The sequence below is a fragment of the Peromyscus californicus genome, unplaced genomic scaffold, assembly GCF_007827085.1.
Source record: "Peromyscus californicus insignis strain IS unplaced genomic scaffold, ASM782708v3 Scaffold_6__1_contigs__length_162567912, whole genome shotgun sequence".
NCBI classification, from domain to species: Eukaryota; Metazoa; Chordata; class Mammalia; order Rodentia; family Cricetidae; genus Peromyscus; species Peromyscus californicus.
The window spans coordinates 142,276,357-142,302,308 of record NW_026294584.1 but is presented as its reverse complement, the minus strand read 5'-3'; the positions used below and the strand labels follow the sequence as shown (position 1 = coordinate 142,302,308).

The 25,952-nt window shown below is 49.6% G+C and overlaps 1 protein-coding gene across 1 annotated transcript in view; it reads left to right on the top strand.

Moving 5' to 3' along the window:
• Nucleotides 1-24,024, top strand: part of Tead4 (TEA domain transcription factor 4) — an 84,934-nt gene extending 60,910 nt beyond the window's left edge. Inside the window, exons 9-13 of the mRNA XM_052721578.1 lie at nucleotides 3,836-3,975; nucleotides 4,776-4,949; nucleotides 17,673-17,813; nucleotides 19,630-19,782; nucleotides 19,871-24,024. Of these exons, the coding sequence (XP_052577538.1) occupies nucleotides 3,836-3,975; nucleotides 4,776-4,949; nucleotides 17,673-17,813; nucleotides 19,630-19,782; nucleotides 19,871-19,984 (722 nt within the window). The 3' untranslated portion in view covers nucleotides 19,985-24,024. The remainder of the gene's footprint in view (nucleotides 1-3,835; nucleotides 3,976-4,775; nucleotides 4,950-17,672; nucleotides 17,814-19,629; nucleotides 19,783-19,870) is intronic.
• Nucleotides 24,025-25,952: the final 1,928 nt, after the last annotated feature.

Below are 25,952 nucleotides of genomic sequence, written 5' to 3'. Positions count from 1 at the left end.
GGGCTGGCTGGGACACAAAACTGGAAGGAAGTGCCTATGTCCCCAGGCCACTCTTTTTTTTTTTTTTTAATTTTTTAATTTTTTATTTATTTTATTTTTTTATAGCTAATGCTGTCTTTATTTATATATTATATTTTAACAGAGTTTTTTTTTTCCCTACCAGGCTTACATGAAACAGCTTTATTATTGTCTTCTTCTTTTTTGTTTTTTAAGAAATACATCATAATCATTATAAAAGCCATTGTTCCCCTTTATGCTTCCCCAAATACACCTTCCCATCCCCTACATAACCTTATTATAGACACAGTTCGGCATTTTTGTAGGCTTAACTAAATATCGAGCCAGACACATCCTGCTCCCGCAGCACCTATGTCAGCTGGCAGCACTTGTGATTACAAAGTTAAAAAGTAATAGACACAGATACAGTGCTTTAAGGACAACAATATCCAAAGCCAAACAATTTGTTGATGTCTGCAAGATATGCTTTTATACAGTTCCCTTTTCTATAAGAGGGTCCCGCTTCTCGATCTCTCTGTAAAAGGCAGACTTTGATAAGGCACTCTTTTCCTATCCTACTATACCATACTTCTTCCACCAATATAAGCTCCTGTGTGTGGCAAAGATGATCTATCCATCCGGTATTTTACATTGCATCTTCCCTCTTGGAGCATATCAGATCCTATATGCTTGGTGTCTAGGGAACTTACTCTTTTTTTTTTTTTTTTTTGCCAAATGCTGTTTATTGAAGGAGGGAAGAGGTCTTAAATACAGGCTTACAGCACAATGGGAGAACCCCGGAGGGCAGAAGTTCGCTACTGATGTCTTACAATCTTGCATCTAAGCTGTTAACGCCCATTATGCAGGATACACAGACAAGGAACTTCCCTTAAGCATTCAGGAGGGTGGAACCCAGCAGGGAATTAGCACAGGGAGGATGTCAAGGTCAAGGTCAGCAAGCAAGGCAACAGTTACCCAAAATGGGGGCCAGGACCCTACAGGTCCCCCTTTTACTAAAAAATGAGCTTCTGATTTAGGTTGCGTGGGACATCAGCAGGTCACCTTACCTGTCTTGGAGACGCCTGCCCAGGCCACACAGGTGCTCTGTCTTAGGTTGGTGAGTGCCCCCTAGGCATTACCCGTCTCTGAATACTCATTATCATACAGGCTCAATTGTGTGTGAGCTGCAGAGTTAACTGCTCCCAGGCCACTCTTGTAGGGTACATGTGCTGGCTCTTCAGGCTTCCCTCTTTGCCTACTGCCTCTCAGTTGAGCTGAGGGATGCTGGTTTGCAAGCCTAACCCCTCCCTAGCACAGGAGACCCTGCTGGCTGGAAAGTGCTGTTGTGCAATGTGACAGAAGCAGCTTGAAGGTGCTGGTTTGGGCCCTCCCTCAGGACTCCTTGGACCAGCTCTGACCATCTCTCAAGAGGCTTCCTCAGCCACTTCCACACTGCAGTTCAGGCCAGGCTTTCAACCTTCCTTGGAGAGTGACCAGCTGTGACAGACATTCTGGCCTCTCAGGCTTTCCTGCCACACCTGGTGTCTGCTCACTGCTTCTTTCACCCCCACAGGGAACATCACAGAGTTGGGGCCAGTCCTCATGTCCTGTTCTCTTTTCTGTTCTCTTCCCTCTGTCCATGCTGATGCAGTCTGTACTCAGACCCTCCTAGTTCTCGCCTGGATCACTGCAGTGGCTTCTTAACCGGCTCCCTGAGATTCTCAAAGCATCTCCCACCATGTTATCTCCAGGCTTAACATGCTTCCTGGAACCCGTGGTGCCTTCATGATGAGATCTGAGCTCTGCAGTAGATCTGCAGGACTCCTGAGACTCAGTTACTGTGTTCCCTGGTCCTGTCCACTGTGCTCCCTGCTCTGCCTCTGGGCTGTGGCTAGATTGCTCCTCCAGGGCCGTGTCAGGTGCCTGCTGTTTATTAGGTACCACCTTGGACTCTGCAGACCTCTGTCTATCAGGGGTGTCCTTCATTGCCATGTCTGTTTGTGCATATCCTTGTGGGTTTCCTATGCTGTGTACACAGCAGTTCCTGGTGTACTGGGGCTGCAGGAAGGAAGGGAAGAAAGATTAGGCAGATGTGCTGTGCATGGGCTGGAGTGTTCAGCATGGTTGGCCACTCTTCTGGACTGGTCTTTCTAGGTCTCCTCTTCGTTTCTTTGTTTTTTTGTTTGTTTGTTTGTTTGTTTGTTCTTGTTTTTGTTTTTTTGTTTGTTTGTTTTGTTTTTTTACCCTGTGCCTGAGTTCACTGCTTCTGCCCAGGATACTAGTGGCCCCCAGGCTTCCAGAAGGAAAACTGGATTCATAAAGACCTTGCCTCTACTGTGCCCCCTCTCTCCCACCCTTCTTCCACAATGAAGAAGAAATGAAAAACTGCCAAACTCAGTGGCAGAGAGCTTGCTTGCCTAGAGTGCTGTCAGCATGAAAACCACAGCTCTCCTCTGAAATGGAATAAGAGAGAGTTTATCCTGGAGCCGTTATGAGTGACCATGGCCCGGGAACACAGATTTAGGTTACCCCAAATTCCATGTTCCACTGCGGAAGCAGTTTCACAGGGTTTCCATAGTTTTACTGAACAAAGAAAATCATATATCAAGGCAGTTTTAAAATTGATGGGTACACCAGAGAGGCGGGTACAACGAGATGGGGGAGCTATTCCACAGGTCTAAGATGCCGTCTGGTGTCACTCTGAGCTCTTGGATTGGCAGATGTTAATGTTCGGCTGAGTGAATGGCTTCTAGGAGGATTCTATTTATTATCACAAGGTGTTAGTTCAGACACAGAGTGAGTCAAGAAATGGCTGTGCCAGAAGGCAGACACTAGCCCAAGAGAGAGTAATTAGCCTCGGAACCTATACATTTCCGATCTTTCCACAGTACTGAATTCCAATCGGTCCATCAGTCTCTGCAGACCCAGAAACTCCTTCCAGGAGTTTTTTGTTCACAGCCAGCCAGACACAGCTTCTTTTCAGGAATTTTTGTTCACATTCCTTGCTCCAGGCAGGGTTCCATCCCCAGTGTTACCAGGAAAGGAAAAAAAAAAAAAAAAAAAGATTGTAAAGCTGACAGTTTCCCAGCCCCACTTAATTCAACCACTGGCTTTCCTTGACTTAGGAGTAGAATCCATCTTGTTCGCCAGCACCCCTGGCTGACCACGGAGCCTGTTTCCTGCCACCAGTTCAGACCTGTTTTTCCGAGAAGTCGTGGCTTTCCAGATTCCCTCAGCTGGTTCCCAGCCACCCCCACCCCCACCTCAACACACACACACACACACACACCCCTTGTCTTTGTTGCTTCCCAGCTTGGGGTACCTTTCCCCATCTTCACTCAGGACTCCCCACTTGAACTTCAAGACTTCCTTAAGCCTCACTTCGATTAGCCTCAGGGGCACCAAAAAGTCTTCTGTGGTGCTGAGGGCACACTTTATCAGTGCTGACCTAGGCCTTCATTCTTCGAACCCCTGTGTTGTAGGTGGTGTTCTATGGGTCAACAAGGAGCCTCCAGGAAGCTTCCTGCTCCCAGGCCTCAGAATCACTGTGCTGGTTGATTCAGCTGGCTACCTTCCTGCCTGGACTAGCAATTGCCCTAGGGCAAGACTCCTGCAGTGCCTGCCCTGGCAGCTTTCCAGGCAACCTCCTGGACCGTTCAGCATGCATCTGCCTTGAGCGTGGGCCTGGGCAGAAGCCTGGCCCCACTGGGCTGATCATGTACAGGCTCTGTCCTGCCACTGGGCACACTTTTCACTGGTGTTATCTGGTCCTCACTGAGGATATCGGCGTGGGGGACAAACAGGGGCAGGTTCCATGTGTCTCTCCCCCTTCATATAGGCTTTGAGTCTCCTGCAGGACCTACCCCATCGCCCTCTGCACCGCCAGTTTCCCCGTGGCAAGGCCGCAGTGTGGCCAGCTCCAAGCTCTGGATGTTGGAGTTCTCCGCCTTCCTGGAGCGCCAGCAAGATCCTGACACGGTAGGTCTCCCACGTGCGACTGTCTTACCCCAAGAGAGGCCATTTTAATCTCAGAGGCTCTGCTACTGCTATTCCCCAATCCCACAGGCCCTGTCCTCAAAGTAGGCCTCCAATCCTGAAGTTTCTGTCCCCATGCTATTCATGTCCCTGCCACTGGAGGCCTGTCCCCATAGTAGGTTCCCGAGTACCCACCTAATGAGTGGGTTCCCACCCCTGGAAGTCCTGCCTCCATAGGAGACTCAGCAGGCCCAGAGATCTCACCTTCCATCCCCCCACCTCCTCTGGCTTTCTTACCTTTCTTCCCCCTCTCCCCTCAGGGCTTAATAGATTCCTTGTTCTTCTCCGCTTGCCTGCCCGCCGCCTCCTCCTTCGCTCTGTTCTTCCCCTTGCTCTCTGTAGGTCTCCCACCTCAAGCCTTCTTGGTCTCTTTCTCCCTCTCAGCTCTCAGGTTTCTCCTCTGTCTCCTATGTCTCCTCTTATTCTAGTGTCCTTTCCTCCGAACCCCCCCACCCCCCACCCCCCCCACCCTCCCCCCCACCCCGTCCTCCACTCCTTGGCTCTAAGGGGTCCTCAGGAAGCAGAGGAGTCTCTGGTGTGTGCTCCACATCCTCTGGGAAACTAGCCCGGTATCTAGCAAGTTGCCCCTGACCCATCTTGTCTCCCTTCTCCCAGTGAGGAAACCGAGGCCCAGAGAGGTACCGTGGTTTGCTCCAGGTCGTAAGTGAGGCACGCAGTTGAGCTATCTGTCTCTACCCCACCCTTTGGCATCCCCCGCAGAGCAATTGTTCTTCCGTCCACAGTACAACAAGCACCTGTTTGTGCACATCAGCCAGTCGAGCCCAAGCTACAGTGACCCCTACCTCGAAGCCGTGGACATCCGCCAGATCTATGACAAATTCCCCGAGAAGAAGGGCGGCCTCAAGGAGCTATTTGATCGGGGGCCCTCTAACGCCTTCTTCCTTGTGAAGTTCTGGGTAAGCTCCGGGCCTCTCCTTCCTTCACTCCGTGCACTGAGATGGTGAGGAAGCTGGAAAGGAGGAGGCGAGGATGCAGGGAGGCGAGGGGTACGCACCAGAGGCCACTGCTGCTGGGAATGCCAGGATGTGGCAGTGAGAGCGTAGAGCTGCGGCAGATGGCGGAGGACCTTTGTTTCATTTCTTCCTCCCTCCTTCCGACCTCCTTTCTTCTTTCCATTTCTTACTGTGCTGGAGATAGACGACATTGCCTCCAACATACTAAGGTAGGACCTTCCTGGATCCCACCCTAGCTCAAGAGGCTTTTTTCTGATGGTGGCTGCGGCAGGGTTCTGATCAGGATCCGGGGCCTTAAGGAGGTGGTAGTGTTGGGGGGAAAACTGAGGAATGAAAGTCCACATGGAACTGTTGGTTCTGGGCCTGGTTCTCCAGCTGTGAATTTTATTGGGCTGTACAGAGCTATGAAAAGAGGAGTGTGGCTAAGGATGTCACCTGCTGTAGCCCAGGCTGCCCCAAAGGAAATACCCATGTCTGTCTCCAACAGTCCTGTACACAGACTTGCCCTCTGCCGCTGTCCTCAATGAATGTTGGGTGCCTAGAGCCAATCCATAAGGCGCTCTCCTCTGAGGCTAGGAGGCACAGAACTGCCCTTATAGCTTTCTAACTAGAACACTCAGAAGGGACACAGGGAAGTCCTTCAGGCACCTGACTGAGCTTCAGACATGGAAGTTTTTCCATCTCTGCTTCCAGGCCTGGGAGGCCAGTGCTGACTTCCCGCTTCCCCTGGCTGCTGCTAACCCCAGAGGACCACCCAGGTGCTTTTCTTTCACGTCTTTAGTTTGCAGTGTTGGCATGCCCGCTGTTTAGCTGCTTGTTTTTAAATTTTGTAGCGCTGGGGTTGGAGCCATGGACCTTAGCCTTGGTTGACAAGTGTTCTACCATCGAGCTGCGCCCCAGCCCTACAGGGCCCCTCTTTCTACCTCCGCCCCAGATTGTCTCAGCCTAATGTGCTCCCAAGACTCTTGGTAATCTGGAAGCTTCTTGCTCTGGAAAGAACATGTTGACAGTAAATGTGTATACAGTATTCCAGCTGGCTGTCGGGCCCTGCCTAGGAATGCCTAGCCCAGCCCCGCTCTGCCTACAGCTAAGGCAGCTCCTGGCTCTCTGCAGACTCCAAGTGCAGCCTTTAGGGGCCCTGGGCCCTCCAATGTGTACATTTTCTTCTATGATTGCATAGCTAGTTCTTCCCCAGACAGGATGGCGCCTGGACCTGGATTCGGGGTAGGCAGGATCTGCTAGGCAGAGAGGAGAAAGGCCATTTCTTCCCAGGCAATGTATGAGCCGAAAAGTCAGGAGGGAGCAGGGGCGTTTGGAGAAAGGTATGTGAGATAGAACAATAGGAAGCATAGAAGTAGCCGGGCGGTGGTGGCGCATGTCTTTAATCCCAGCACTTGGGAGGCAGAAGCAGGCGGATCTCTGTGAGTTCAAGGCCAGCCTGGTCTACAAATTGGGTTCTAGGACAGCTAGGGCTGTTATACAGAGAAACCCTGTATCAGAAAACCAAAAAAACAGGAAAAGAAAAAGGAAAGAAAAAAGCATAGCAGTTAAATTAAGGTGAGTTGGATGCTAGATCTTTAAATTAAATTCTAGGACTTAATTAGCATGGGATGGAAAGCAGGGAATGTCTTTTGGGGGAGGGGTGGTGGGGATCAACACAGGGCCTTGTAAGCACATGCTCTACTATTGTGCTACATATCATTCCGTTGATCCTTAATAAGTGTGGTCGTAGTTGTTAATTAATTCCAAGAGTCTTGTAAAAAAATTTAGGCTGGGCGGTGGTGGCGCACGCCTTTAATCCCAGCACTCGGGAGGCAGAGCCAGGCGGATCTCTGTGAGTTCGAGGCCAGCCTGGTCTCCAAAGCGAGTTCCAGGAAAGGCGCAAAGCTACACAGAGAAACCCTGTCTCGAAAAACCAAAAAAAAAAAAAAAAATTTAATGATTCCTATTTATTTATTTATTTTTATGAGCATTGGTGTTTTGCGTGCATGTACGTCTGTGTGCGAGTGTTGGACCCCCTGGAACTGGAATTACAGAGAGTTGTGAGCTGTGATGTGGGTGCAGGGAATTGAAAGAGCAGCCAGTGTTCTTAAACTCTGAGCCATTTCTCCAGCCCCCAAGAGCCTTTAATAATGAAAAATATCGGATTCTTGTGTTAATGCCTTCCTAAGTCCCAGAGTGGTAAATTATCATTTTCTTTTATTTATTTATTTTTTAAAAGATTATTTATATGTTTATTCGTATATTTTGTGTATATGAGTGTTCTATCTGCATAAACACCTGCATGCCAGAAGAGGGCATTGGATCCCATTATAGATGGTTGTGACCATGTGGTTGTGGGGAATTGGAACCCAGGACCTCTGGAAGAACAGCAGTGCTCTTAACTGCTGGGCCATCTTTCCAGCCCACAAGCTTCTTTATATCCTGTGTTAGTAAATATTTAGGTTGCTGTATCTTGATGTCATGACTAAGGTATTATAGAAGAAAAATCAGCCACATTACATCACTTTCCCATCACCTCAGTCTACTCACATGGAATGAGTCATAAACGCTTTACCAAAAGCCATGCAGTGTTTGCATTTTGTTTGACAGTGTAGATTGGTCCCCAAAGAGCCGGAGACTATATTATGACTACATTTCCTTTATTGCGTACCTCTTCTTTTTCCTATATGTAAGTGGATTTGTTACATGTAAATTGAATATTTTTAGATGAAGTTATTCTTAAAATTTTACAGATCGTTCCCTAAGAACCACCATATAAAATTGAGATGGAATATTTTTTTCTAATGCTCCTAGCTGTTATTTTACTGGTCCCTCCTTCCTCTTGGAGAGCTTTTTCCTGGGTGCCTCCATTCCCTGCTCCTGAGTGAACTGGTAGTTACACAGCTGTGAGCCTGAGCCTCTCCTGTGCACGATCAATAAATAGTCTCTGGGCTCCCATAGTTCGCTTATTGGTGCATCCAGCTCATTTGATTGGAGCACATGCTATAGGAAGTTCCAGGAAAAAAAACCACAAGACCTATCTGTGTCTTAGGGTTTCTATTACTGTTGTAAACACCATGACGAAAAGCAATCTGGGGAAGAAAGAGTTTATTTCATCTCACAGCTTACAGGAGCCCTTCATCTGGGGAAATCAAGGGCAGGAACTCTAAACAGGAACTGACGCAGAGGCCATGGAGGAGTACTGTACTGGTCTGCTCAGCCTGCCTTCTTATAGCATTTAGGACCACTAGCCCAGGGATGTTGTTACCTATGGTGGGCTGGGCCCTCCCACATCAGTCAACAAAATGCACTACGGACTTGCCTATAGTCCAGTCTCGCCTTGCCTGCCCCTCAGACAGGGTTTCTCTGTGTAGCTTTTGGAGCCTGTCCTGGAACTCACTCTGTAGTCCAGGCTGGCCTCGAACTCACAGAGATCCGCCTGCTTCTGCCTCCCAAGTGCTGGCATTAAAGGTGTGCGCCACCACCGCCCGGCCCTGCAGTCTAGTCTTAACAGGAATTTTCTCAGTTGAGATTCCCTCTTCCCAAATGACTCTAGCTTGTGTCAAGTTGACACAAAACTGACCAGCACAGCCTATAATTGACTCTTCCTGTTTGAAATGTGTGTGTGTGTGTGTGTGTGTGTGTGTGTGTGTGTGTGTGTGTATAAGCACACACGTGCTTATACATGATAGAAAAATCTAGATCAAAAACTATTTTCTCAGCCGGGCGGTGGTGGCGCACGCCTTTAATCCCAGCACTCGGGAGGCAGAGCCAGGCGGATCTCTGTGAGTTCGAGGCCAGCCTGGACTACCAAGTGAGTTCCAGGAAAGGCGCAAAGCTACACAGAGAAACCCTGTCTCGAAAAACCAAAAAAAAAAAAAACCAAAAAAACCAAAAAAAAAAAAACAAAAACAAAAAAACAAAAAAAAACCTATTTTCTCTATTTTTTGCTTGGTGCTAGGTATTGAATGCATGGGTTTTGCACATTAGAGAAGCTACATGCTCTGTGCCTGTGTGCATGCACACACACACACAGAGACACACACACACACAAATACATACACACACACATGGAGACAGGGTCTTGCTATATATCTTAGGCTGATCTAGAACTTAAGACCTTTCTGCCTCAGTTCCTGGGTTCTGGGATTGCAAGTGTCCACCACACCTGAAGTACAACAGCCATTTGTAAATACATTGCTCCCCTTTCTTCTGATGTGTGTGTCTGATGCCATTCTGCTTCCCCATACATAGGGAATTATATGACCTGCTTTTTTATTCTCGATTTCTGTGTTCTTCCATTTCACATTGATGATCTTGGGGTGTATGTTGTCTTCTTTCCCATCTTCGGCTCTGTACTTGGTAGACGCCTTTACTCAGAAGATTAGAGTCTTTCTATTTGGGAATATTTATGCCTCTTATTTCTTTGACCATTTCTTTCACTCTTATTTGCCTGAATCCCCAAAGCTACCCTACTCCCTGGCTTATTCTCTTTGCTTTTTGCTTTTTTTGGGGGCGGGGGGGGGGGGGGAGGGAAACAGGGGAGTTGAAACTGAGTCTCACTGTGTAGTCTAGGCTAGCCTGGGACTCATTATATAGCTCAGGCTGTCCTCAGACTTGTAGTGATTCTCCGGTTTCAGCCTCCCCGGAGCCAGGGTTACTGGTGTGAGTCATCCGTGTGTTTGTGTTTTGTGTCTCTTGTTGGCCTGGAGATCACTGATTAGGCCGAAGAGCCCCAGGGATCCACCTGTCTCTCTCGAGAGCCTGGATGGCAAGTGTGGCGCCGAGCCTGGCTTTTGTGTGTGGGTTCTGAGGACTGAACTTAGGCTCTCATTCTTGCAAGGCAAGCCCCTCAACTGTCATTTTTTTTTTATTTTCCAGTTTATTTGCTCGGTCTCTGTTTCCAGAGACTTCCTTATTTTGTCTTCTAATTTCTGGCTTAGTAGAGTGTTATATCTGAGGGCAATTTATTCAAAGCCCAAAGCATTGGTGCATAAGTCAAGTTTTTCATTCCTGTAGAGGACGGCTGGGGGTAGACTCTCCAGGGATGGTCTAACTGCTCGGTCCTATCCCCGTAGCCTGAGTCCTCTCTCCTTTCATCCTCAGTATGTGGCCTCTGTCCTCAAGGTCATGGCCACTGGAATTCCAACCATCATCTCCACGTTGCCAACATTAGGAAAGAATTCTACAGAGTTCCCTGTGGGGTCCTTTTGAAAGTCCTGTGCAGGGTGTAGTTATTGGTGTGGCTGCACCTTGCTCTGATGAACCAGGGAAATGTGAACTCAGTGGCTTTGATGTGGGCTTCAATTAGCATCACTGTGGTATACAGGCAGCCTCCAATTTCTGATGTGTTTTCGGGAACCCTGGATTCCCCTCCAACGTGAGGTGACTAGTGGCTCTCTCAGACATGCCCAGCTGCCCTTGGGATGGGATTGGAGTCAGAAGGGGGGCCCAGCTGGCAGTGGTAAGGTATGTTTATCAGTATACTACCTTAGAGGACAAGACATATTTAGGGCCCTTTTCACTGGCTCCTGCCTTCTTTTAGCTGGTAGATCCCTTTTATTAATAAATTAAGTTTTGGGTACAGGGAGCCCAGGGCCCCACATATGCCTGGCAGTCACTGTACGAAACATGCCAGGTAAGCCCTATATGGCTGAGCCGCACCCCTGTTCAGTTAGTGGCAATAATTTGTATTTTACTAGACACATTTTGGGTAAGGCTCATCTCCATTTTACAAATTGGGGAACCTCATGTTGCAGACAAGGGCTTGGGTCTGAGGTGTGCATTTTGGGTGGACCTCCATCATTCCTGTGGTCATTCTTGGTATATTCAAGGAAGACTGAAAGATCACAGGAACACGCACTTTAGCAGGTCACGTGGGTTCTCATTTGTGAATCTTGCCACACCTTCTAAGGTGGATCTAGTTGGACCTGGTCCTCAGAGGATAAACTATTTTACCAGTTTGCTGTACCAGAACCAGACTATAGATCTTAACAGTATGGCTCTAGAGTCAGGCAGTGGGACCTCCCAAGCAGAATGCCCCCAGGCACAGATTGGCTGCTCATCCTGGTCCTGGGAGAGGTTCTGGATTGTTTGAAAGGCTCAGAGGAATGCCAGTTGTAGCAGAGAGGAGGGCAGACTTAGCTCTGACCATGCTCTCTGAAAGGAGAGCAGCTGGACTTTTTCTAGCTCTTGACCTTTCTCCCAGGAAATACTGGCAAAGTCTTCCCTCCAGGGGGAAGTAAAACCAGAGACTCCTACTCCCTTATTGGCTCTTTACTCCTCCGCCTTCCCTCAGGGTCCCCTGTTAGGGAACTGATAGAAGAAGGAAATGTAGGGGCAGCTGGGACACCAGAAGTCTGACTGGGCTGGTCCCACAGACATGCTCGGTCATGGCTGTATCACAGCCATGTGGTCATTGCCTTTTATCACAGACTCTGTGGGAGCTCCACAGTGGGTCTTAGACCTGGGGCAGCATGGACTTTACAGGAGCATAGTGGATATGAGAGAGCCCTCACAGTGTGACAAGACAGACACTCTCCTTGAGAGCTGGATCTTGAGTGAGTCTTGGCTTCTGTGTGCCTCCGGTTTCCAGTTTAAAGGTTAGCGGTTGTTCCTGTGGGCTCCAATCTGGGAACTCAGGGAAGACCTTGTCCTTCCTCAGCTACCAAATGTCATCGCCATAGGGAGGCTGAGCTGAAATCAGGAGAGAGAAATCAGAGGTCAGGGCACCTTAGCAGCCATCCTCTGTCTGTCCCCATGTGGGAGGGGCTCAAAGGCAGAAAACTGTAGTGAGGAACATTTGCTAAGAGTGAGAGTCTGGATCAGTCATGGGAAGTCCCCTGCCCCCTGGCCCGCTCCCTCCTCCTACCACGGTCTGCTGTGGGATTGGCCACACACACTTAGGAAGGAAACCTGTCCAGGCAAGAAACCGTGGCCTGTCTCACGGCCAGCCTTCCTCCTCCTGCCTGTTTGCTCAGTCTGCCTCCCAGGGGCTGGAGAGCCCATGAGAACCTGCCTAGAGCAGAGGCCACTTTGGTTTCCTGCTATCCAAGCTGCTGCCTGTACCCCCACTGAGAGTTAGTGTTCACACTGAGGGGCTGTGGTGGTGGTCCTCAGCATGTCTGGGCTTATCCCCAGTGCAGATGGCACCAAGGTGCAGCAGAGGAGGAGGTGGAGCCCCAAAGGCCCAGCTCTGAGAGTGTTCCCACTGGAGTGAGGGCTGGAAATGTAAAGCCCATCCCCCAGAACCTGTTGAAAACTACTTGTCCTGGGCAGGGGAAGGGACACCAGTCTGCACACTGGGTGGAGCCGGGTAGCAGGATAATTCGCTTTCTACCATCCAGCCCACAGCTCTCCTCTGGGCCCGACATTCCTCCCAGACACATACCAGCACATGACAGTCAAGGCTGTCTGCTCGTCACTTGATCCCTCACACCTGTTCCAGGCCCAGTCCGTGAGCTGCCCACCCTCACGAACCGCTATGAATAGGGTGCCTGGAGGGGGTGGGGTATTCAGAAGCCTGGTCACTGAGAGAGACAGCTGCCCTGGATTACAGCTGCAGGGTAAGGCAGTGGAAGAGTTGGATGGAACCTGGAGCCCAGGGAGCCCAAGGAACAGCTGAGGCACTCTGGGATGGGTCCTCGGGCGTTGGCCACCGTCTCCCAGATCTGTGCTTCACAGGCTCTCAGCAGATTCTAGGGTGACGTCGGACCCCCATCCATCTCACTAATCTTTCTTTAGTTACAAATTCTCTCATAGCACACAAATATTCCTTAGCCTCTTTCTGTCCCACAGTGCCCAGAAATGCTGGGCTGTGGCTGGATGAATGTTTTTTGGTTTTTGGTTTTTGTTTGTTTGTTTTGTTTTTTGAGACAGGGTTTCTCTGTGTAGCTCTGGCTATCCTGAAATTTACAGATCCACCTGCCTCTGCTTCCTGAGTGCTGGGATTAAAGGCGTGCGCCACCACTGCCTGGCTATGAATGAGTGTTTTAAAGGGGTCCTAGGGTGGGAGGTAATGACTGAAAAGCTGGAATATGTTTGAGATGGAGGGCTTAAGTCGGGGTCAAGAACTCAGGGGTCAGTAACTCTGATGTCCTCTGGGACCTGACTCCTCTGTCATAGCACCACCCAGAGCCAAGAAGTGGAACAGCTGTATGCAACCTTTATTGAAAGGCCCAGATGTGCCAGGCACTGAGTGAGATTTGTCAAGGACAGGGATCTTGTACCCCGTGGACCTTCCCCTGGACAAGTCAAACAAGCTTGGGGTGCAGAGACAGGAAGGCTGCTTTTGTGTGTGGCCTGAGAAGCTCTTTGGTATCGGGTCTTCCCAGCATGGTGCGCCGAGGGGTCTTAGAAGTGCTCCATCTACTGACATTTCTATTTAATAGTTAAGTTGGCTTATATAAGGAAAAAAAAGAAGAAGAAGCAGCCAGAGTGCTTGCTTTCATGATTGTATTGCTTAGGGTAAAATTAAGGAATAAAAGTGAATTGATGTCAAAGACATCACAAAGTCCTGCCACATGGCTCAGTGAGTAAAGGTGTTTGCCATTAAGCCTGATGACATGAGTTTAACTCCTGGAACACACATATTGGAAGGAGAAAACTGACTCATGCAAGTTGTCCTCTGACCTCCACATGCACACCACCATGCATGTGCAAGCACACACACACACAAATAAATACTTTTTTTTTTTTTTTTTTTAATGTGAAGGCTCTGAGGAGAGAAAGAGCTGGATAAGGACCAGAAGGAAGTCTCCCATGGATCTCCGAGAGACCTTCACTTTTTTTTTTTTTTTTTTTTTTTTTAAAGATTTATTTATTATGTATACAGCATGTGTGCCTGCAGGCCAGAAGAGGGCACCAGATCTCGTTACAGATGGTTGTGAGCCACCATGTGGTTGCTGGGAATTGAACTCAGGACCTCTGGAAGAGCAGTCAGTGCTCTTAACCTCTGAGCCATCTCTCCAGCCCCCCAAATAAATACTTTTTAAAAGTGTCATTAAAAGATGCACAAGTTAGATGGATGCCTGTAATGCTAGTACTTAGAAGGCAGAAGGAATAAAGTTGGAGGTCGGCCTGCGCTACATAACAAGATCTTGGCTCAAACAAAGACACCATGAGGGTATGGAGGATCATGTGGTTAATGACTGTAACACGGGTCGGAGCCCTGTGGCCACAGCGTTTGTCATCTGAGTGTTGTCACCTTGGCCTCATCCCTCAGTGCCTCTACCTTTCCAGGCAGTTGTTTTTGCTACATGGCCCACATTTGTGCCCTACTGTTCTAGTCATAGTGTCTAAGCTCACAAACTGTCTCTCAACTTTTTCAGGCCACTCTGACAAACTTGGTCTTCTAGGATGGTCATGTGACTTAGAGAAAGCCTGGGTTCGGGTCCTTGTTCACTTCACTTGTCACAGGAAGACCTTGGACAATGGCTGACCCACTTCACAGATGCTCCACACCCCCCAGCTGCCCTCCCCTACAGGATCATGATGGCGGCAGGATGGGGAGACTGAAGCCATTCTGGGTAGGGAGTGGAGGGTGTTTAGTGAGGGGACTGAACATTGGCTTGGATGCTGTTGTAACTGTTTCTTTGTTTTTTCCTTCCTCCTAAAGAATGGCTCCGTTTAACCCATGCTCGGTGCAGTGAGACATCCTAAAAAATATTTCTGCATTCTATTCCGTAATTGCTTACCTCACTCAGCATGTTGTGTTCATCCATATTGGTAAAGGCTAGTTATTCTCAGTAGAGTGTGTGTGTGTGTGTGTGTGTGTGTGTGTGTGTGTGTGTGTGTATGCGTGTACGTGCCTGCATAATATGTCTTCTGTGCCACTTTAATTACAGGGTAATTAACACTTCCTTGTCAGTTTACACAAAGATTTTTGCTGTTGAAAGGAAGTAGCCAAAGGAGAGAAAACGAGTGCTTGAGTGTCACCTAGCGGTCATGAGTAAGACTGCTTGTTACTTGTGCTCAAATCTTACCCAGACCTTCCCTGAGTTCTCTGCTGAAGCGTTGTGGGTCTCAGAACCTGCCTCATGACTGGCAGCTCACATTGCATCCACAGCCTGCACCCTGGTCCACGTGCCAGTTACCTCTGCATTGCGTTGTCAATGAAGAAGCCCCACCATGAGTATCAGCCTTCTGGACAGGCGTAGTGGCGCAGGCCTTTAATCCCAGCACTTGGGAGGAGGCAGAGGCAGACTGGTCTACATGGTGAGTTCCAGCCAACTTCCATAGCAGACCTTGTCTCAGAAAAACAAGAAGAAAACAAAGAATCAGCCTTCTATAAGTCATCTGTAGGGAAATGGATGGAGTTAGAGATCATCACGTCAAGCAAAATCAGGCCAACCCTGCCAGGCAAACACCTGTTTCCACATACACACAAAAAATATAAATTTTAAAAAGGATTCCTTAATTAAAACAAAGAATATGTTAGGACCAGTGAGATGACTCGGAGAGTATAAGCACCTGCTTCCAAGGCTGATGACCTGAGTTCAATCCCCAGGATGTGCATGGTGGAAGGAGGGAGCCAATACCCAAAAGTTGTCCTTTGGCTCCACATGCGTCCTCTGGCATGGGTGTACCCATACACACAAAGTAAATAAAAAGCCCACCCCAAAACAAAAGAACACCCCCAAACCAAAGAGCTGAAGGGGTGTCCTTCTGGAACTTGTTTACCAAGTTCACCCACATAGGCCCTCAGATGACACTGTTGCCATGGTCTGTGGGGACCCAGCTACCTCTTGAGTTAGCAGCAGAACTTGCCATCATCCACTGTTTGCTGGCTTTGCAAGTATACAAAATGCATGAGTTATAGGGTCATGGGGCTTGCATCAAGGTTCTAGAAAAAGCCTGTGAGGCCACACAATGTATAGAAGGGTTGGATTCTCTGATAGGTGTCCCAGTGCCAGCTACACATGAAGGGAACCTAAGTTGCAGTAGAGGCCCCAGGACATTGAAGATACTGGGAATGTGGGATGTCTCTGAAGAAAGCTGCAGGCACCCAGTAGAGCCAGCTCATGGGAGAGGCCATGGCTGCCAATGGCAGAGTCATAGGAGCTGGAATGCCCAGGCTCTTGGAGCTCAGATGTCACCATCAGCCCTGCATATCAGATATGGAGCAATAGAATTTCATATTGACTTGGTTGAACTGCAGTCTTTTAAAAAGATTTATGTATTTCTGTGTATATGTGGGCACACATGTACAGGTGCGCATGGAGGCCAGAAGAGAACGTAAGAGTGTGAGCTGCCCAGCATGGGTGCTGGGGCTGAGCTCAGGTTCTCTGTAAGAGCAGCAAGTGCTCTTAACTGTTGAGTCATGTCTTTCCGGTGCCCGAGTTTCTTCTTGCTGCTCTTCTTTTGACATGGAATGTTTACCCGGTTCCAGGATGAATGGGAAGTGTGAGGTTTTTCTTTCTGATTTTTCAGGGTCAGTGGCTCAGATTGCCTCAGAAGAGACTTTGCACTCTGGACACTTCTGACTCCATGTGTCTGTTTGTATTGTAAGATGGACACGAGCCTTTCTGGGCCAGGGATAGGCTTTGAATCTGCAGGGTCTCCTACATACAGACTTGCGTTTGAAATGCTTGGTCTTCAGCCTGTGGCTCTCTTTGGAAGGCTGTAGAGCTTTCAAGAGTTGTGGCCTGACTGCTGGAAATAGGACACTAGTGGCAAGTCCTTGAAGGTTATAGCCACTCCTTCCTGGTCTCAGCTAGTGTTCTCTGCTTCCTGTCCTATGCCGTGTGAACAGCCTCGGGATCATTCTGCCATGCCTTCCCTGCTCTGAGGGACTGAGAGAGCCAAGATAAAAAAAAAAAAAAAACTCCCTTGGGTTGTTTGTATGTGGTATTTAGTCACAGCAATCCCAAAGTAATTAATACAATATCCAACCAAGAAGTAAGTGCCTGGCTCCATGTGGGCAGCTGTGAACTTATTTCTCATTGTTTGGGAAACAAACCAGAGTTACATTGAGTCTGGATGTCGGGGGTGGCAGAGGCTTTCTTTTGCTTTCTGTGTACCAATTTTTTCTCTTTTTTCTTTCTTCTTCTTTGTTTTTTGTTTTTTGTTTTGGTCCTTCCAGGCCAACTGCCGGCTCTCCCACTGAGCTGTACCCAAGTCCTGCCCCCATTCTTTTAAAGTCATGTTCTCTCGTCCAAGATGAAGTGACCAGTATCGGCACAAGACACCCCAAGATCAAGTTCTCAGCACAAAGGAGATTTATTTGCCTCAGAGGGACAAAGGGCATGGACAGAGGACAAGGGAGGAGGGAAGGGATATTTGTTCCAGAGGGACACAGGACTGCCTCTGGATAGAGAGGAGACAGACGAGGCCCATAGGCAAATGTCTGTTTATAAAGGTGAAGGGGAAACCCAGTGTTAGGATGAGGTGTTTGATTTTGATTGGACAGGTTAATTAGGGCAGCCAATGGGGGCTTTTGATTGCTGGACTTTAGTATTTGACAGCTGGACCTTGGTAGTCAGCCTCAGGAGGAGGGATAAATAAGGGAACAGACCTTGGGGGCTAGCCTTCGCAATGTAATCTAATGGTTTTTAGCAAGGCAGAGGGAATGCGGGAGAAGGGCAGCGCCTGCCAGAGCCATGTTTATCACACTCAGGCCAGCTAGAGTCCCTTCACGAGAACCTACACTGTGACCCCAACTGTGTCTTCCTGTTTCTCCGGCAGGCAGACCTCAATACCAACATCGATGATGAGGGCCGCACCTTCTATGGGGTCTCCAGCCAGTACGAGAGCCTGGAGAACATGATCATTACCTGTTCTACTAAGGTCTGCTCCTTTGGCAAGCAAGTGGTGGAGAAAGTTGAGGTAGGAGGCTACCCAGTGGGTGTAGGGCAAAGGGGGTGGCCCGTGTGCTCCCTTTTCCTGGAGCTCTCCTGGGGGCAGGATTGCTGAGGGTGGACCCCATGTGGCTTCTGCACACCTTCAGGAAGTGTGTGCTTTGGGCTGGGTGTGAAGCATCTAATAAGTTACTGATTTAATTGTCTATCCGTGCCTCAGAGCCCTGGCTGAATTTCCTGGTCAGGATTCCTTTCAAGCCTTTCTTGCAAGCATCCCACATCTTCTAGAGTAAGGCCAAAGCACAGGCTAGCCCAAGGATTTCTCCCCAATCCCTCTGTGTCTGACAGCTGGGCCGGGGGATGGGAGTGGGCTTTCTCAGTCACATCATTCTCATCTGTCTGTCTCTAGGGACAGACAGATGAGAATGGATGCCCAGGGTCTGTTCGTTTCCCGCTTTTTCCTCCTTGAGTGCTGAAAGCTCGTGGAGTCCCTGTTTGTCCAGATGTTTGGCTTTTGTAAGAGCCTGGTATTTGCTAGGCAAGTACTCTACCATTGAGCTATATGGTCCTTTGTCCCCACCTCCCCCTTTTTGAGACAGTCTTTAGATCCCCCTTCCCCGGCATCCCAGCAGCACACAGCTTTTCAGTTTTGGAGTACCTTGGAGACGTTACACTTGGGCAGAATTCTCTGCCTCTCTCCCACTCACCCTGTCAAAGGCAGGCAGGCTGGTAGTGAGCACAAGCTAAGAGGACCTGGGTTTGATCCCTGCACACCTCTCCTGACCCCACTTCCTGGTTGGAGTTGTGTTAACCACCCCTCCGCTTACTCCACTTGTCAGATTGTCTTCACCACCCACTGGTCCCAATAGCTGTGACATTCTGCTCTTATGTTGTAATGAGAATGACAAAAGGACCCTAAAGTCTCCACCACAGCATACCTGTGGCCCTAACGTCTGTGACCCTGTGCAGTGCTTAACACTGCGTGATGTCAGGCTGGTCACCTCCTGGCCCACGTGGGTCTGCACTGATGGTGTCCTCTGTACCTGGAGTTGACAGTCACCCATGTCAAACAGCTAGGTGCCAGGTAGGGCCCTGGGACCCTAGCTGTTCCATTGCCAGGAAGCTTTTGATACATGTTAGCTCCACTGAGCCCCACTCATATAACTTCATTCAATCTTGGGGATGTAATCCAGTAGTGCTCTGTGTGCGTGTGTGTGTGTGTGTGTGCGTGTGTGTGCGTGCGTGTGTGTGTGTGTGTGTGTGTGTGTGTGTGTCTGTCTCTGTCTGTCTGTCTGTCTGTCTATTTGTGTGTGTGTCTGTGTTTTGTTCTGTTTTGGTACTCTAGATGGTCTCCAGGGCTTATAGTTGCTACCCATCTGCCCTACCCCAGCAAAGGCAGATTTTACAAAGCTCCTACAGTTATGACTGTCATTAAACTTACCAAGGTTTTGCGATGCTCATGCCTCTATCCAGTCATGGTCACATGTGCCATCCATCCAGCTCCTATACCAATAGCATCCACCACCAAGCTTCACGCATATGGCAGCTCCACAGCACAGGTGCTGGTGCCCTCCCTCACCTCAGCCTCCCGTGCAACTGCCCCAGCTCATTGCCACTACTTCCAGGTCTTTACATTCCCCTCTCCTGGGAGTGTCTGCCTGTCATGTTCACATGGAGAGGCCTGGCTTAACGTCCAGAAACCTCAGAGGATGGCTCTGCTCCTGGGCCATCTTCTGCCTCCGCTTCCCATTGGCAGTGAACGGATTTTTGTACGTCCTTGCTAAACCGGGCTTGGGTAAGAGGTGAAGGGATTCTAAGCCTCCGTTGTCCCTGGGGATCTACAGACAGAGTATGCTCGCTATGACAATGGCCGCTATCTGTACCGCATCCACCGGTCGCCGCTCTGTGAGTACATGATCAACTTTATCCACAAGCTGAAGCACTTACCTGAGAAGTATATGATGAACAGCGTGCTGGAGAACTTCACCATCCTGCAGGTATGAAGTGGAGCAGGTGCCCAGGGTGGGTGGCACCAAGGGCCGCCCTACCCAGGGCTTTGACACCTCCCCTTTGTCTCACCGACAGGTGATCACCAATCGAGACACACAGGAGACCTTGCTGTGTATTGCATATGTCTTCGAAGTGTCGGCCAGTGAACACGGGGCTCAGCACCACATCTACCGGCTCGTGAAAGAATGAGAGACTTGGAGAACGATGGTGGGGGACAAATCCAGGACATGGGGACCTGGGAGGGAACCTTCAGGGATGGCCCCCGGAAGTGCCGAGAGAGCTGAGCAGAGGAGAAAACTGCCTGATCTTGCAGTGCCCAACCCCCAATAAACCCAAGGTGTCGAGTGTTTTCAGAGGAGCTGGTCTGGCTGTATGAGCCCAGAAGGGCAGGGGAGAAGGGGGCACCAGGAAGCAAGCTGGAAGCAAGCCCAGAGATGCCTCCGGATGGTCCAGGAGCCAGAACCCCAGTGGACTCAGCCAGGCCCTTATCACCAGACACCAAAGCTCAAGACCCAGTGGTCCCTTCTCAGCTGCCGGAACATTCTGCTTTGGTCACACTAGTGGCCCGAGGACAGATGGCATGTGGGTCACACAGCCAGAGACGCTGTGTATGACCAAGTGTGCACTGTCAGCCTGGCCACGACTGCCTGAGGATAGCTGCAGCAGAGGGCTCCACCCCTGCAAACAGGGCTGGATTTAGATGTGGCTGCAACAAAGTCATTGGCTGGAGACTGGGTAAGAGTTACTCAGGTGGCCCTGCAGTGGCCCTGCAGGGGGCGGTGGCTCCAGACAAGGCTCGGAGGTAGGGAGTCCTGCTTCAGGGCCAGCGTGGGCGCTGCTTGGCCCTGTCAGGCTCCTCAGCTTCTCTATTAGTGCCCTTTCCACTCTGCTCAGCGCTGGTGAGGAGAGGATGTCTGTAAAGTACCTGGGTCATGCTGGGCGGTGGTGGTGCACGCCTTTAATCCAGCACCTGGGAGGCAGAGGCTGGCGGATCTTTGAGTTCCAGGACAGCCAGGGCTACACAGAGAAACCTTGTCTTGACAAACAAAACAAACAAAAAAAGTAGCTGGATACTGTGCCAGTTAAATGATCTGGCCCTCAGCCCCAGCCCCTTGCTTCCCTCCCTCCGGAAGGCTTGGATCTGGCTCTCTGCTGCCCTCTCAAGGCTTTCTGGTGTCTGCTGCCCCAAGTGGAGCCTCAGGAAGAAAGATTGAACCTGGGCGTGTTTGTGTGTGCCCAGAACTCAGGGATGTATCTGTGGTGGCGCAGAAATGGGCAGGACAGTGTTGAGGGGATGCTACAGAGGTGAGAAACGAGGGCTCTGGAATCAGTCTAACCTGACTTTGATGTGCAGCCTCTGATGTGTTAATGTCATGGTGCCTCAGTTTTCCCATCTGTAAAATGGGTATAACACTCACCTACCTCGTGTATGAACGGTGCCACATATAGTGCTGAGCACACCCACATGTTCAATAAATATGCATCGGTACTAACCGTGGGAGCTTTCAGCTCTAGCTGAGGAGCCAGACTCGGGAGCTATGCACTGGGGTGGGGGGTGATCCTACAGCAACTGCCCTTCAGATAGGGGGGATCCAGGGGTCTCAGGGAAGAAATAGGCCTTGAGGGAACAAGTTCTGAGAGGAGGATGGCTAATATTTATTGATGCTATTTCTGTGGGGATTTTTGGTGCTGGAATGGACCCCGGGGCTTGGCACAGGCTGAGTTACTGTGCCAGAAGTATGCATACAGCATAGGGAAGGAGGAGTCTGGCTGCATCTCAGATGAGGAATACAGACAAGTCACCCAGTCTTTCTGTAGCCCCCAAATTCCCTCTCCTTAACTGGAAGCAATTTAACCCATCCCTCCCCACCACGTTAGGACGGTGGCTACGGACCTGCTTCCTACTGCACTGTGTAGAGATCCTGCTGTCAAAGGGGGTCAAGGGTCCCAGAAAGACTGCTGCATCCCCGGCCCTGTGACGAGGATTCACCCCTCTGTGTATGTGCAGGCCTGTGTTTGCAGCTCCCTCAAATTTTAGCCCAGGCCCTCTCCCCCTGTGTATGCTGCCTGGGAGCAGCATTCTTGGAAAGCCTCAGCCTCAGACACTTCAGACTTTTAACCCTTTCCTGTGCGAAGCAGGTCAGTCCAGATGTCGGGTCCCGGTGTGGATCCTAAGCTTTTCCTGTGCGAACTGACCTCAGTGGCCTCACGGAGACTCACCACAGAAGACAGTAGTCTTAGCTGCCTCTCCTCTCGACTCAGTGTGGCACTGGACTAGGGCGCCTCCACCCCACAATGATACTGGGCTGGCGCCATGTTTTTTTCTTTTTGTAGATGAGCTCACCCTCTCTGGTCTGGCTAATATTTCCAGTGATCCTCCTGCCTCAGTTTCCTGAGGAGCTAGGACTACGGGTGCTCACCACTGTGCCCAGCAGTCCTATTTTGAAGATTAAGGAAGTAAGGCCCAGAGAGCTTAAGGAAGTTGCTTGGGTTGTTGGTGTATTTTTTTTTCTTTTGCTTTGTGAGTAGTTGTTTAATTTCTGAGATGTGGCAGGCCCCGGGAATGTGTCCATGAGCAAGACAGCCAGGGTGGCTATGAGCTTACTTTGGACTAAGGAAGGGGTGACTGGAGGTGAGTTAAGGAGACTTGTAGGCAGTGGGAAATGCTGTGGAGAAAAGGGCACCAAGGTTAGCGTCACTTTAGGGGAGGCTGCTGAGGCCCAGAATCTGCACTAACTCTTGAACTACGCACAAGTGGATCCGAAGGAACATTCCAAGGGAGAATGGAGAGTCCTGGAGACAGGGAGGGGATGGGTGTGCCCTGGGGGTATGTTGAGCAACAGAAGTTGGACATACCTCCGGCCAGCATGGCAGGTAGAAAGGCAGGTGGTTCAGTCTTTCGTGTCCCCTGCACTCCCTGTGCAGATGTGGACTTTGGAGTTCGCTCAGGGTGGTAGCAAGGCCTGGAGGTGTTAAGCAAGGGAGTACATTCCTTTGATGCTATTTTTAGAGAACTGCCCTAGAGCTGTTGGAGTCTAGAGAGGAGCAAGTGTGGTGGTTCTTGAACCCATCCAGCACGTTCCCCCAGGCATTTGGGGGTGGAAACTTTGTTTTCTGGGTATGTTCTACTTGGCAGCCATGTGAGAGGCAAGGGAGAGTGGACCAGACAGGGATACCCATGTCACCAGGCCTTCGAGATGACGAAGGGTCCCCAAGTCCTGGGAACAGAGAGCCCTCTACCCTGGGAGTAAAAACCCTCCTGGTGTTACCTAGTTAGCAGGAAATGTTGGAAAAGTGGTGGTAGGGACAGGTGAAGGGCTTTCTGCCTCACAGGGTCTGACACTAACAGAGTAGATTATACCAACAGCGTCAGAGGAATGGAAAGAACGTGTCCCAACCAGAAAAACAAACACAAGCACAAAACCAAAAACCCAATAATTAAAAATAAAGAAAACATAAAGAAGCCCACAAACCCCACCCCACCCCCATGCATAAAAGGAACTAATGTGTTTGTGTGTACAAGTAGTGGTGTCGTAGACCTACAGGTGAAGGGGCCTGAGGTGTGGTCTTATATCTCTGGTCTGTGGTGCACCCGTCCTTTGCCAGGCTGGGGGTTGAACGCAGAAGGGCTAAGGGTAGGCTGTGACGGGAGGGAGCTTCCTGAGACCTTGGCTACCCAGGCAGAGAACAGAGACAACAGAACAATGTAGGCTTCTCTCAGGGGTTCTGCCCAGTGGCCACCTGCATCTGACCCCTGCTGAAAACCCATTTTCTTTCTTAGAGCTGTGGTAACAGGGGGCAGTGGCACCTTGGATAACTTGTGATCTTACAGATCAGAAAGAAAATTACCTTTTCCTCAAAGACTTGACTCTATATAGAGAATGTAGTTAACTAATATGCCCAGCCAGGTGCCGGGGTGCATACTTTTATTCTCCGCTCCAACACACACTCAGGAGGAAATTGAGGCCAGCATGAACTACACAGTGAAACCTGATCTCTGAAATAAAAATTCTCTAAAAATGTCTGAACTCGGCTTTTGTATATATATTCGTGAGTAAGAAAGGGCACAGATGGGTGCGGGCCTTTCTAATGAGGCAGAGCCCAGACAGTGGAAATGATGTTTTTTACTCTCACAGATGTCTGATATTCAACTTTAAGGCTTTTGTATTTTTTTCTATGTAAACCCCCTTCATCTCTTCAAATCTTCAGTAAAGTCTGCTACAAACACAGAGGTCTGCGTGCATGTGATTTCTTTGTGCAGGAGTGGAGTTCTGAGACTATTCACAAAGCACACAAACCAGCAAAGCGCACAGGGCACGTGCACACTGGGACTGGCCGGTGCTGAACCAAACCAGTGGGAGCAGGAATGGAACTCAGAGCTGAAGAGTTAAGAATGCTTTTGAATAGGGCATGGTAAGAGGCTGGCCATTGTTAATATTCTGATGCCGCCCCTTGGGGCTGCCCTGCATCCTGACTTAAAGCCTCATCTTAAGGAAAAACTCTGCCCCCCCCCACTCCTTCCACTCCCACGAGGTGTGCACCACTCGACCCCTCTCTTTCCCTTTCTTTCTTCTTTCCTATCCTCTCTTCATCTGTTATAATAAACCATTTCCGTGGGGATGTAGCATCTGGGTTGTGAATGTCCACCCACCACCACACCCTCATGGAGTGGGTCACCCGCCAGCCTGCTGCTGCATCTGCGCGGCATGCCAGCATGCCTCCTTGCATGCGCAGGATACCCTCGAGGTCCCCGCGTAATCATTCGTAACAGCCATCATCCCACAACACTACCAAACACGGAATTTGCATCAACTACTGTTCTGTGCTAAACTGAACTAGTTTGGGGTTCAGAGGGGGCTGATGCAGAACCCCACTTGGACCTGCTGCACTCTCTCCCTATGCTCTCTGTCCTGAGCAGGGAGGCAGGAGACCTTGCCTGGATGACAGGACCTGCCTTTTGTGGGCACCTTCCTCCCTGGGCCAGACTCAGGAAGGACAGACACCCAGATTCTTTTTTTTTTTTTTTTTTTTTTTTGGTTTTTCGAGACAGGGTTTCTCTGTGTAGCTTTGCGCCTTTCCTGGAACTCACTTGGTAGCCCAGGCTGGCCTCGAACTCACAGAGATCCGCCTGGCTCTGCCTCCCGAGTGCTGGGATTAAAGGCGTGCGCCACCACCGCCCGGCTGACACCCAGATTCTTATTTGAGTCAGGAGTTGGGTCATGACTGAGAGGAGAGGTGGGGCTGAGAAGAGAAGCTATGGCCAACCCTGTGCTGGGACGCGGTGCATTTACGGACAGAGGAGGAGGAGAAGCAGGAGTGTGATTTGCTCTCAGTAGTAAAGGAAATGTTTTGGGGTCATGGGAGGCCTGCTGCTACTCACAGGGAGATGAGGATGGAGAAGTGACCACTTCTGACAGAGACTGCCACCTCCTTTTCAAATAACAGGACTAGACCCCTCTGTTTTTATCTAGACATGTAGTCACTCAGAAAAACTATATTTCCTAGCTTCCTTTGCAGTCCAATGTGGTTATGTGACTAAGTTTGGCTACCAGAGGTAAGCAGAAATAAAACTTCCAGGAATGACCTAAAATGGAGGGAGTATGCTCTTTGTTCTGAGGAGTTGTTGGGAATGTGCTGTGATGGCTGGATTTTGTGTAGCTACACTGGACTCAGGTGACCTTAGACTGGAAACTACTCACTCAAGATACAGCAGAAAAACAAAAGAGAGTTACACAGCTCTAAGATTTCATGTGAGGGATGGATTTTTATGTTTGTCACTTTCATTATTATAATTTTTGGAATTAGCAGTCAAACTGAAGTCTAACACACAGCAGTGTTCAGTCTGGTAGCAAATTTGGAGGCAACACAGTTAAGGCATAAAGACGACGATGATGATGACAATGATGGCGATGGTGGTACCTACCTACACCTTTTGAGACAAAACCTGCCATCCTGCCTCAGCCTTCCAAAGGCTTCATCACAGGCATGCACTACCATGCTCCGCTCTTCCTTGCACTTTTCAGGTTACAAAGCACTTCTAAAACATTTTCTTGCCTGAGGTCCACAGCTGCCCTGTGCTCCTGCAGACATTCTCTTTGTGGATGAAGAGGCCCAGGGAAATCAGTAACGTCAGCTAGTATGGTTTGAATGTGAAATG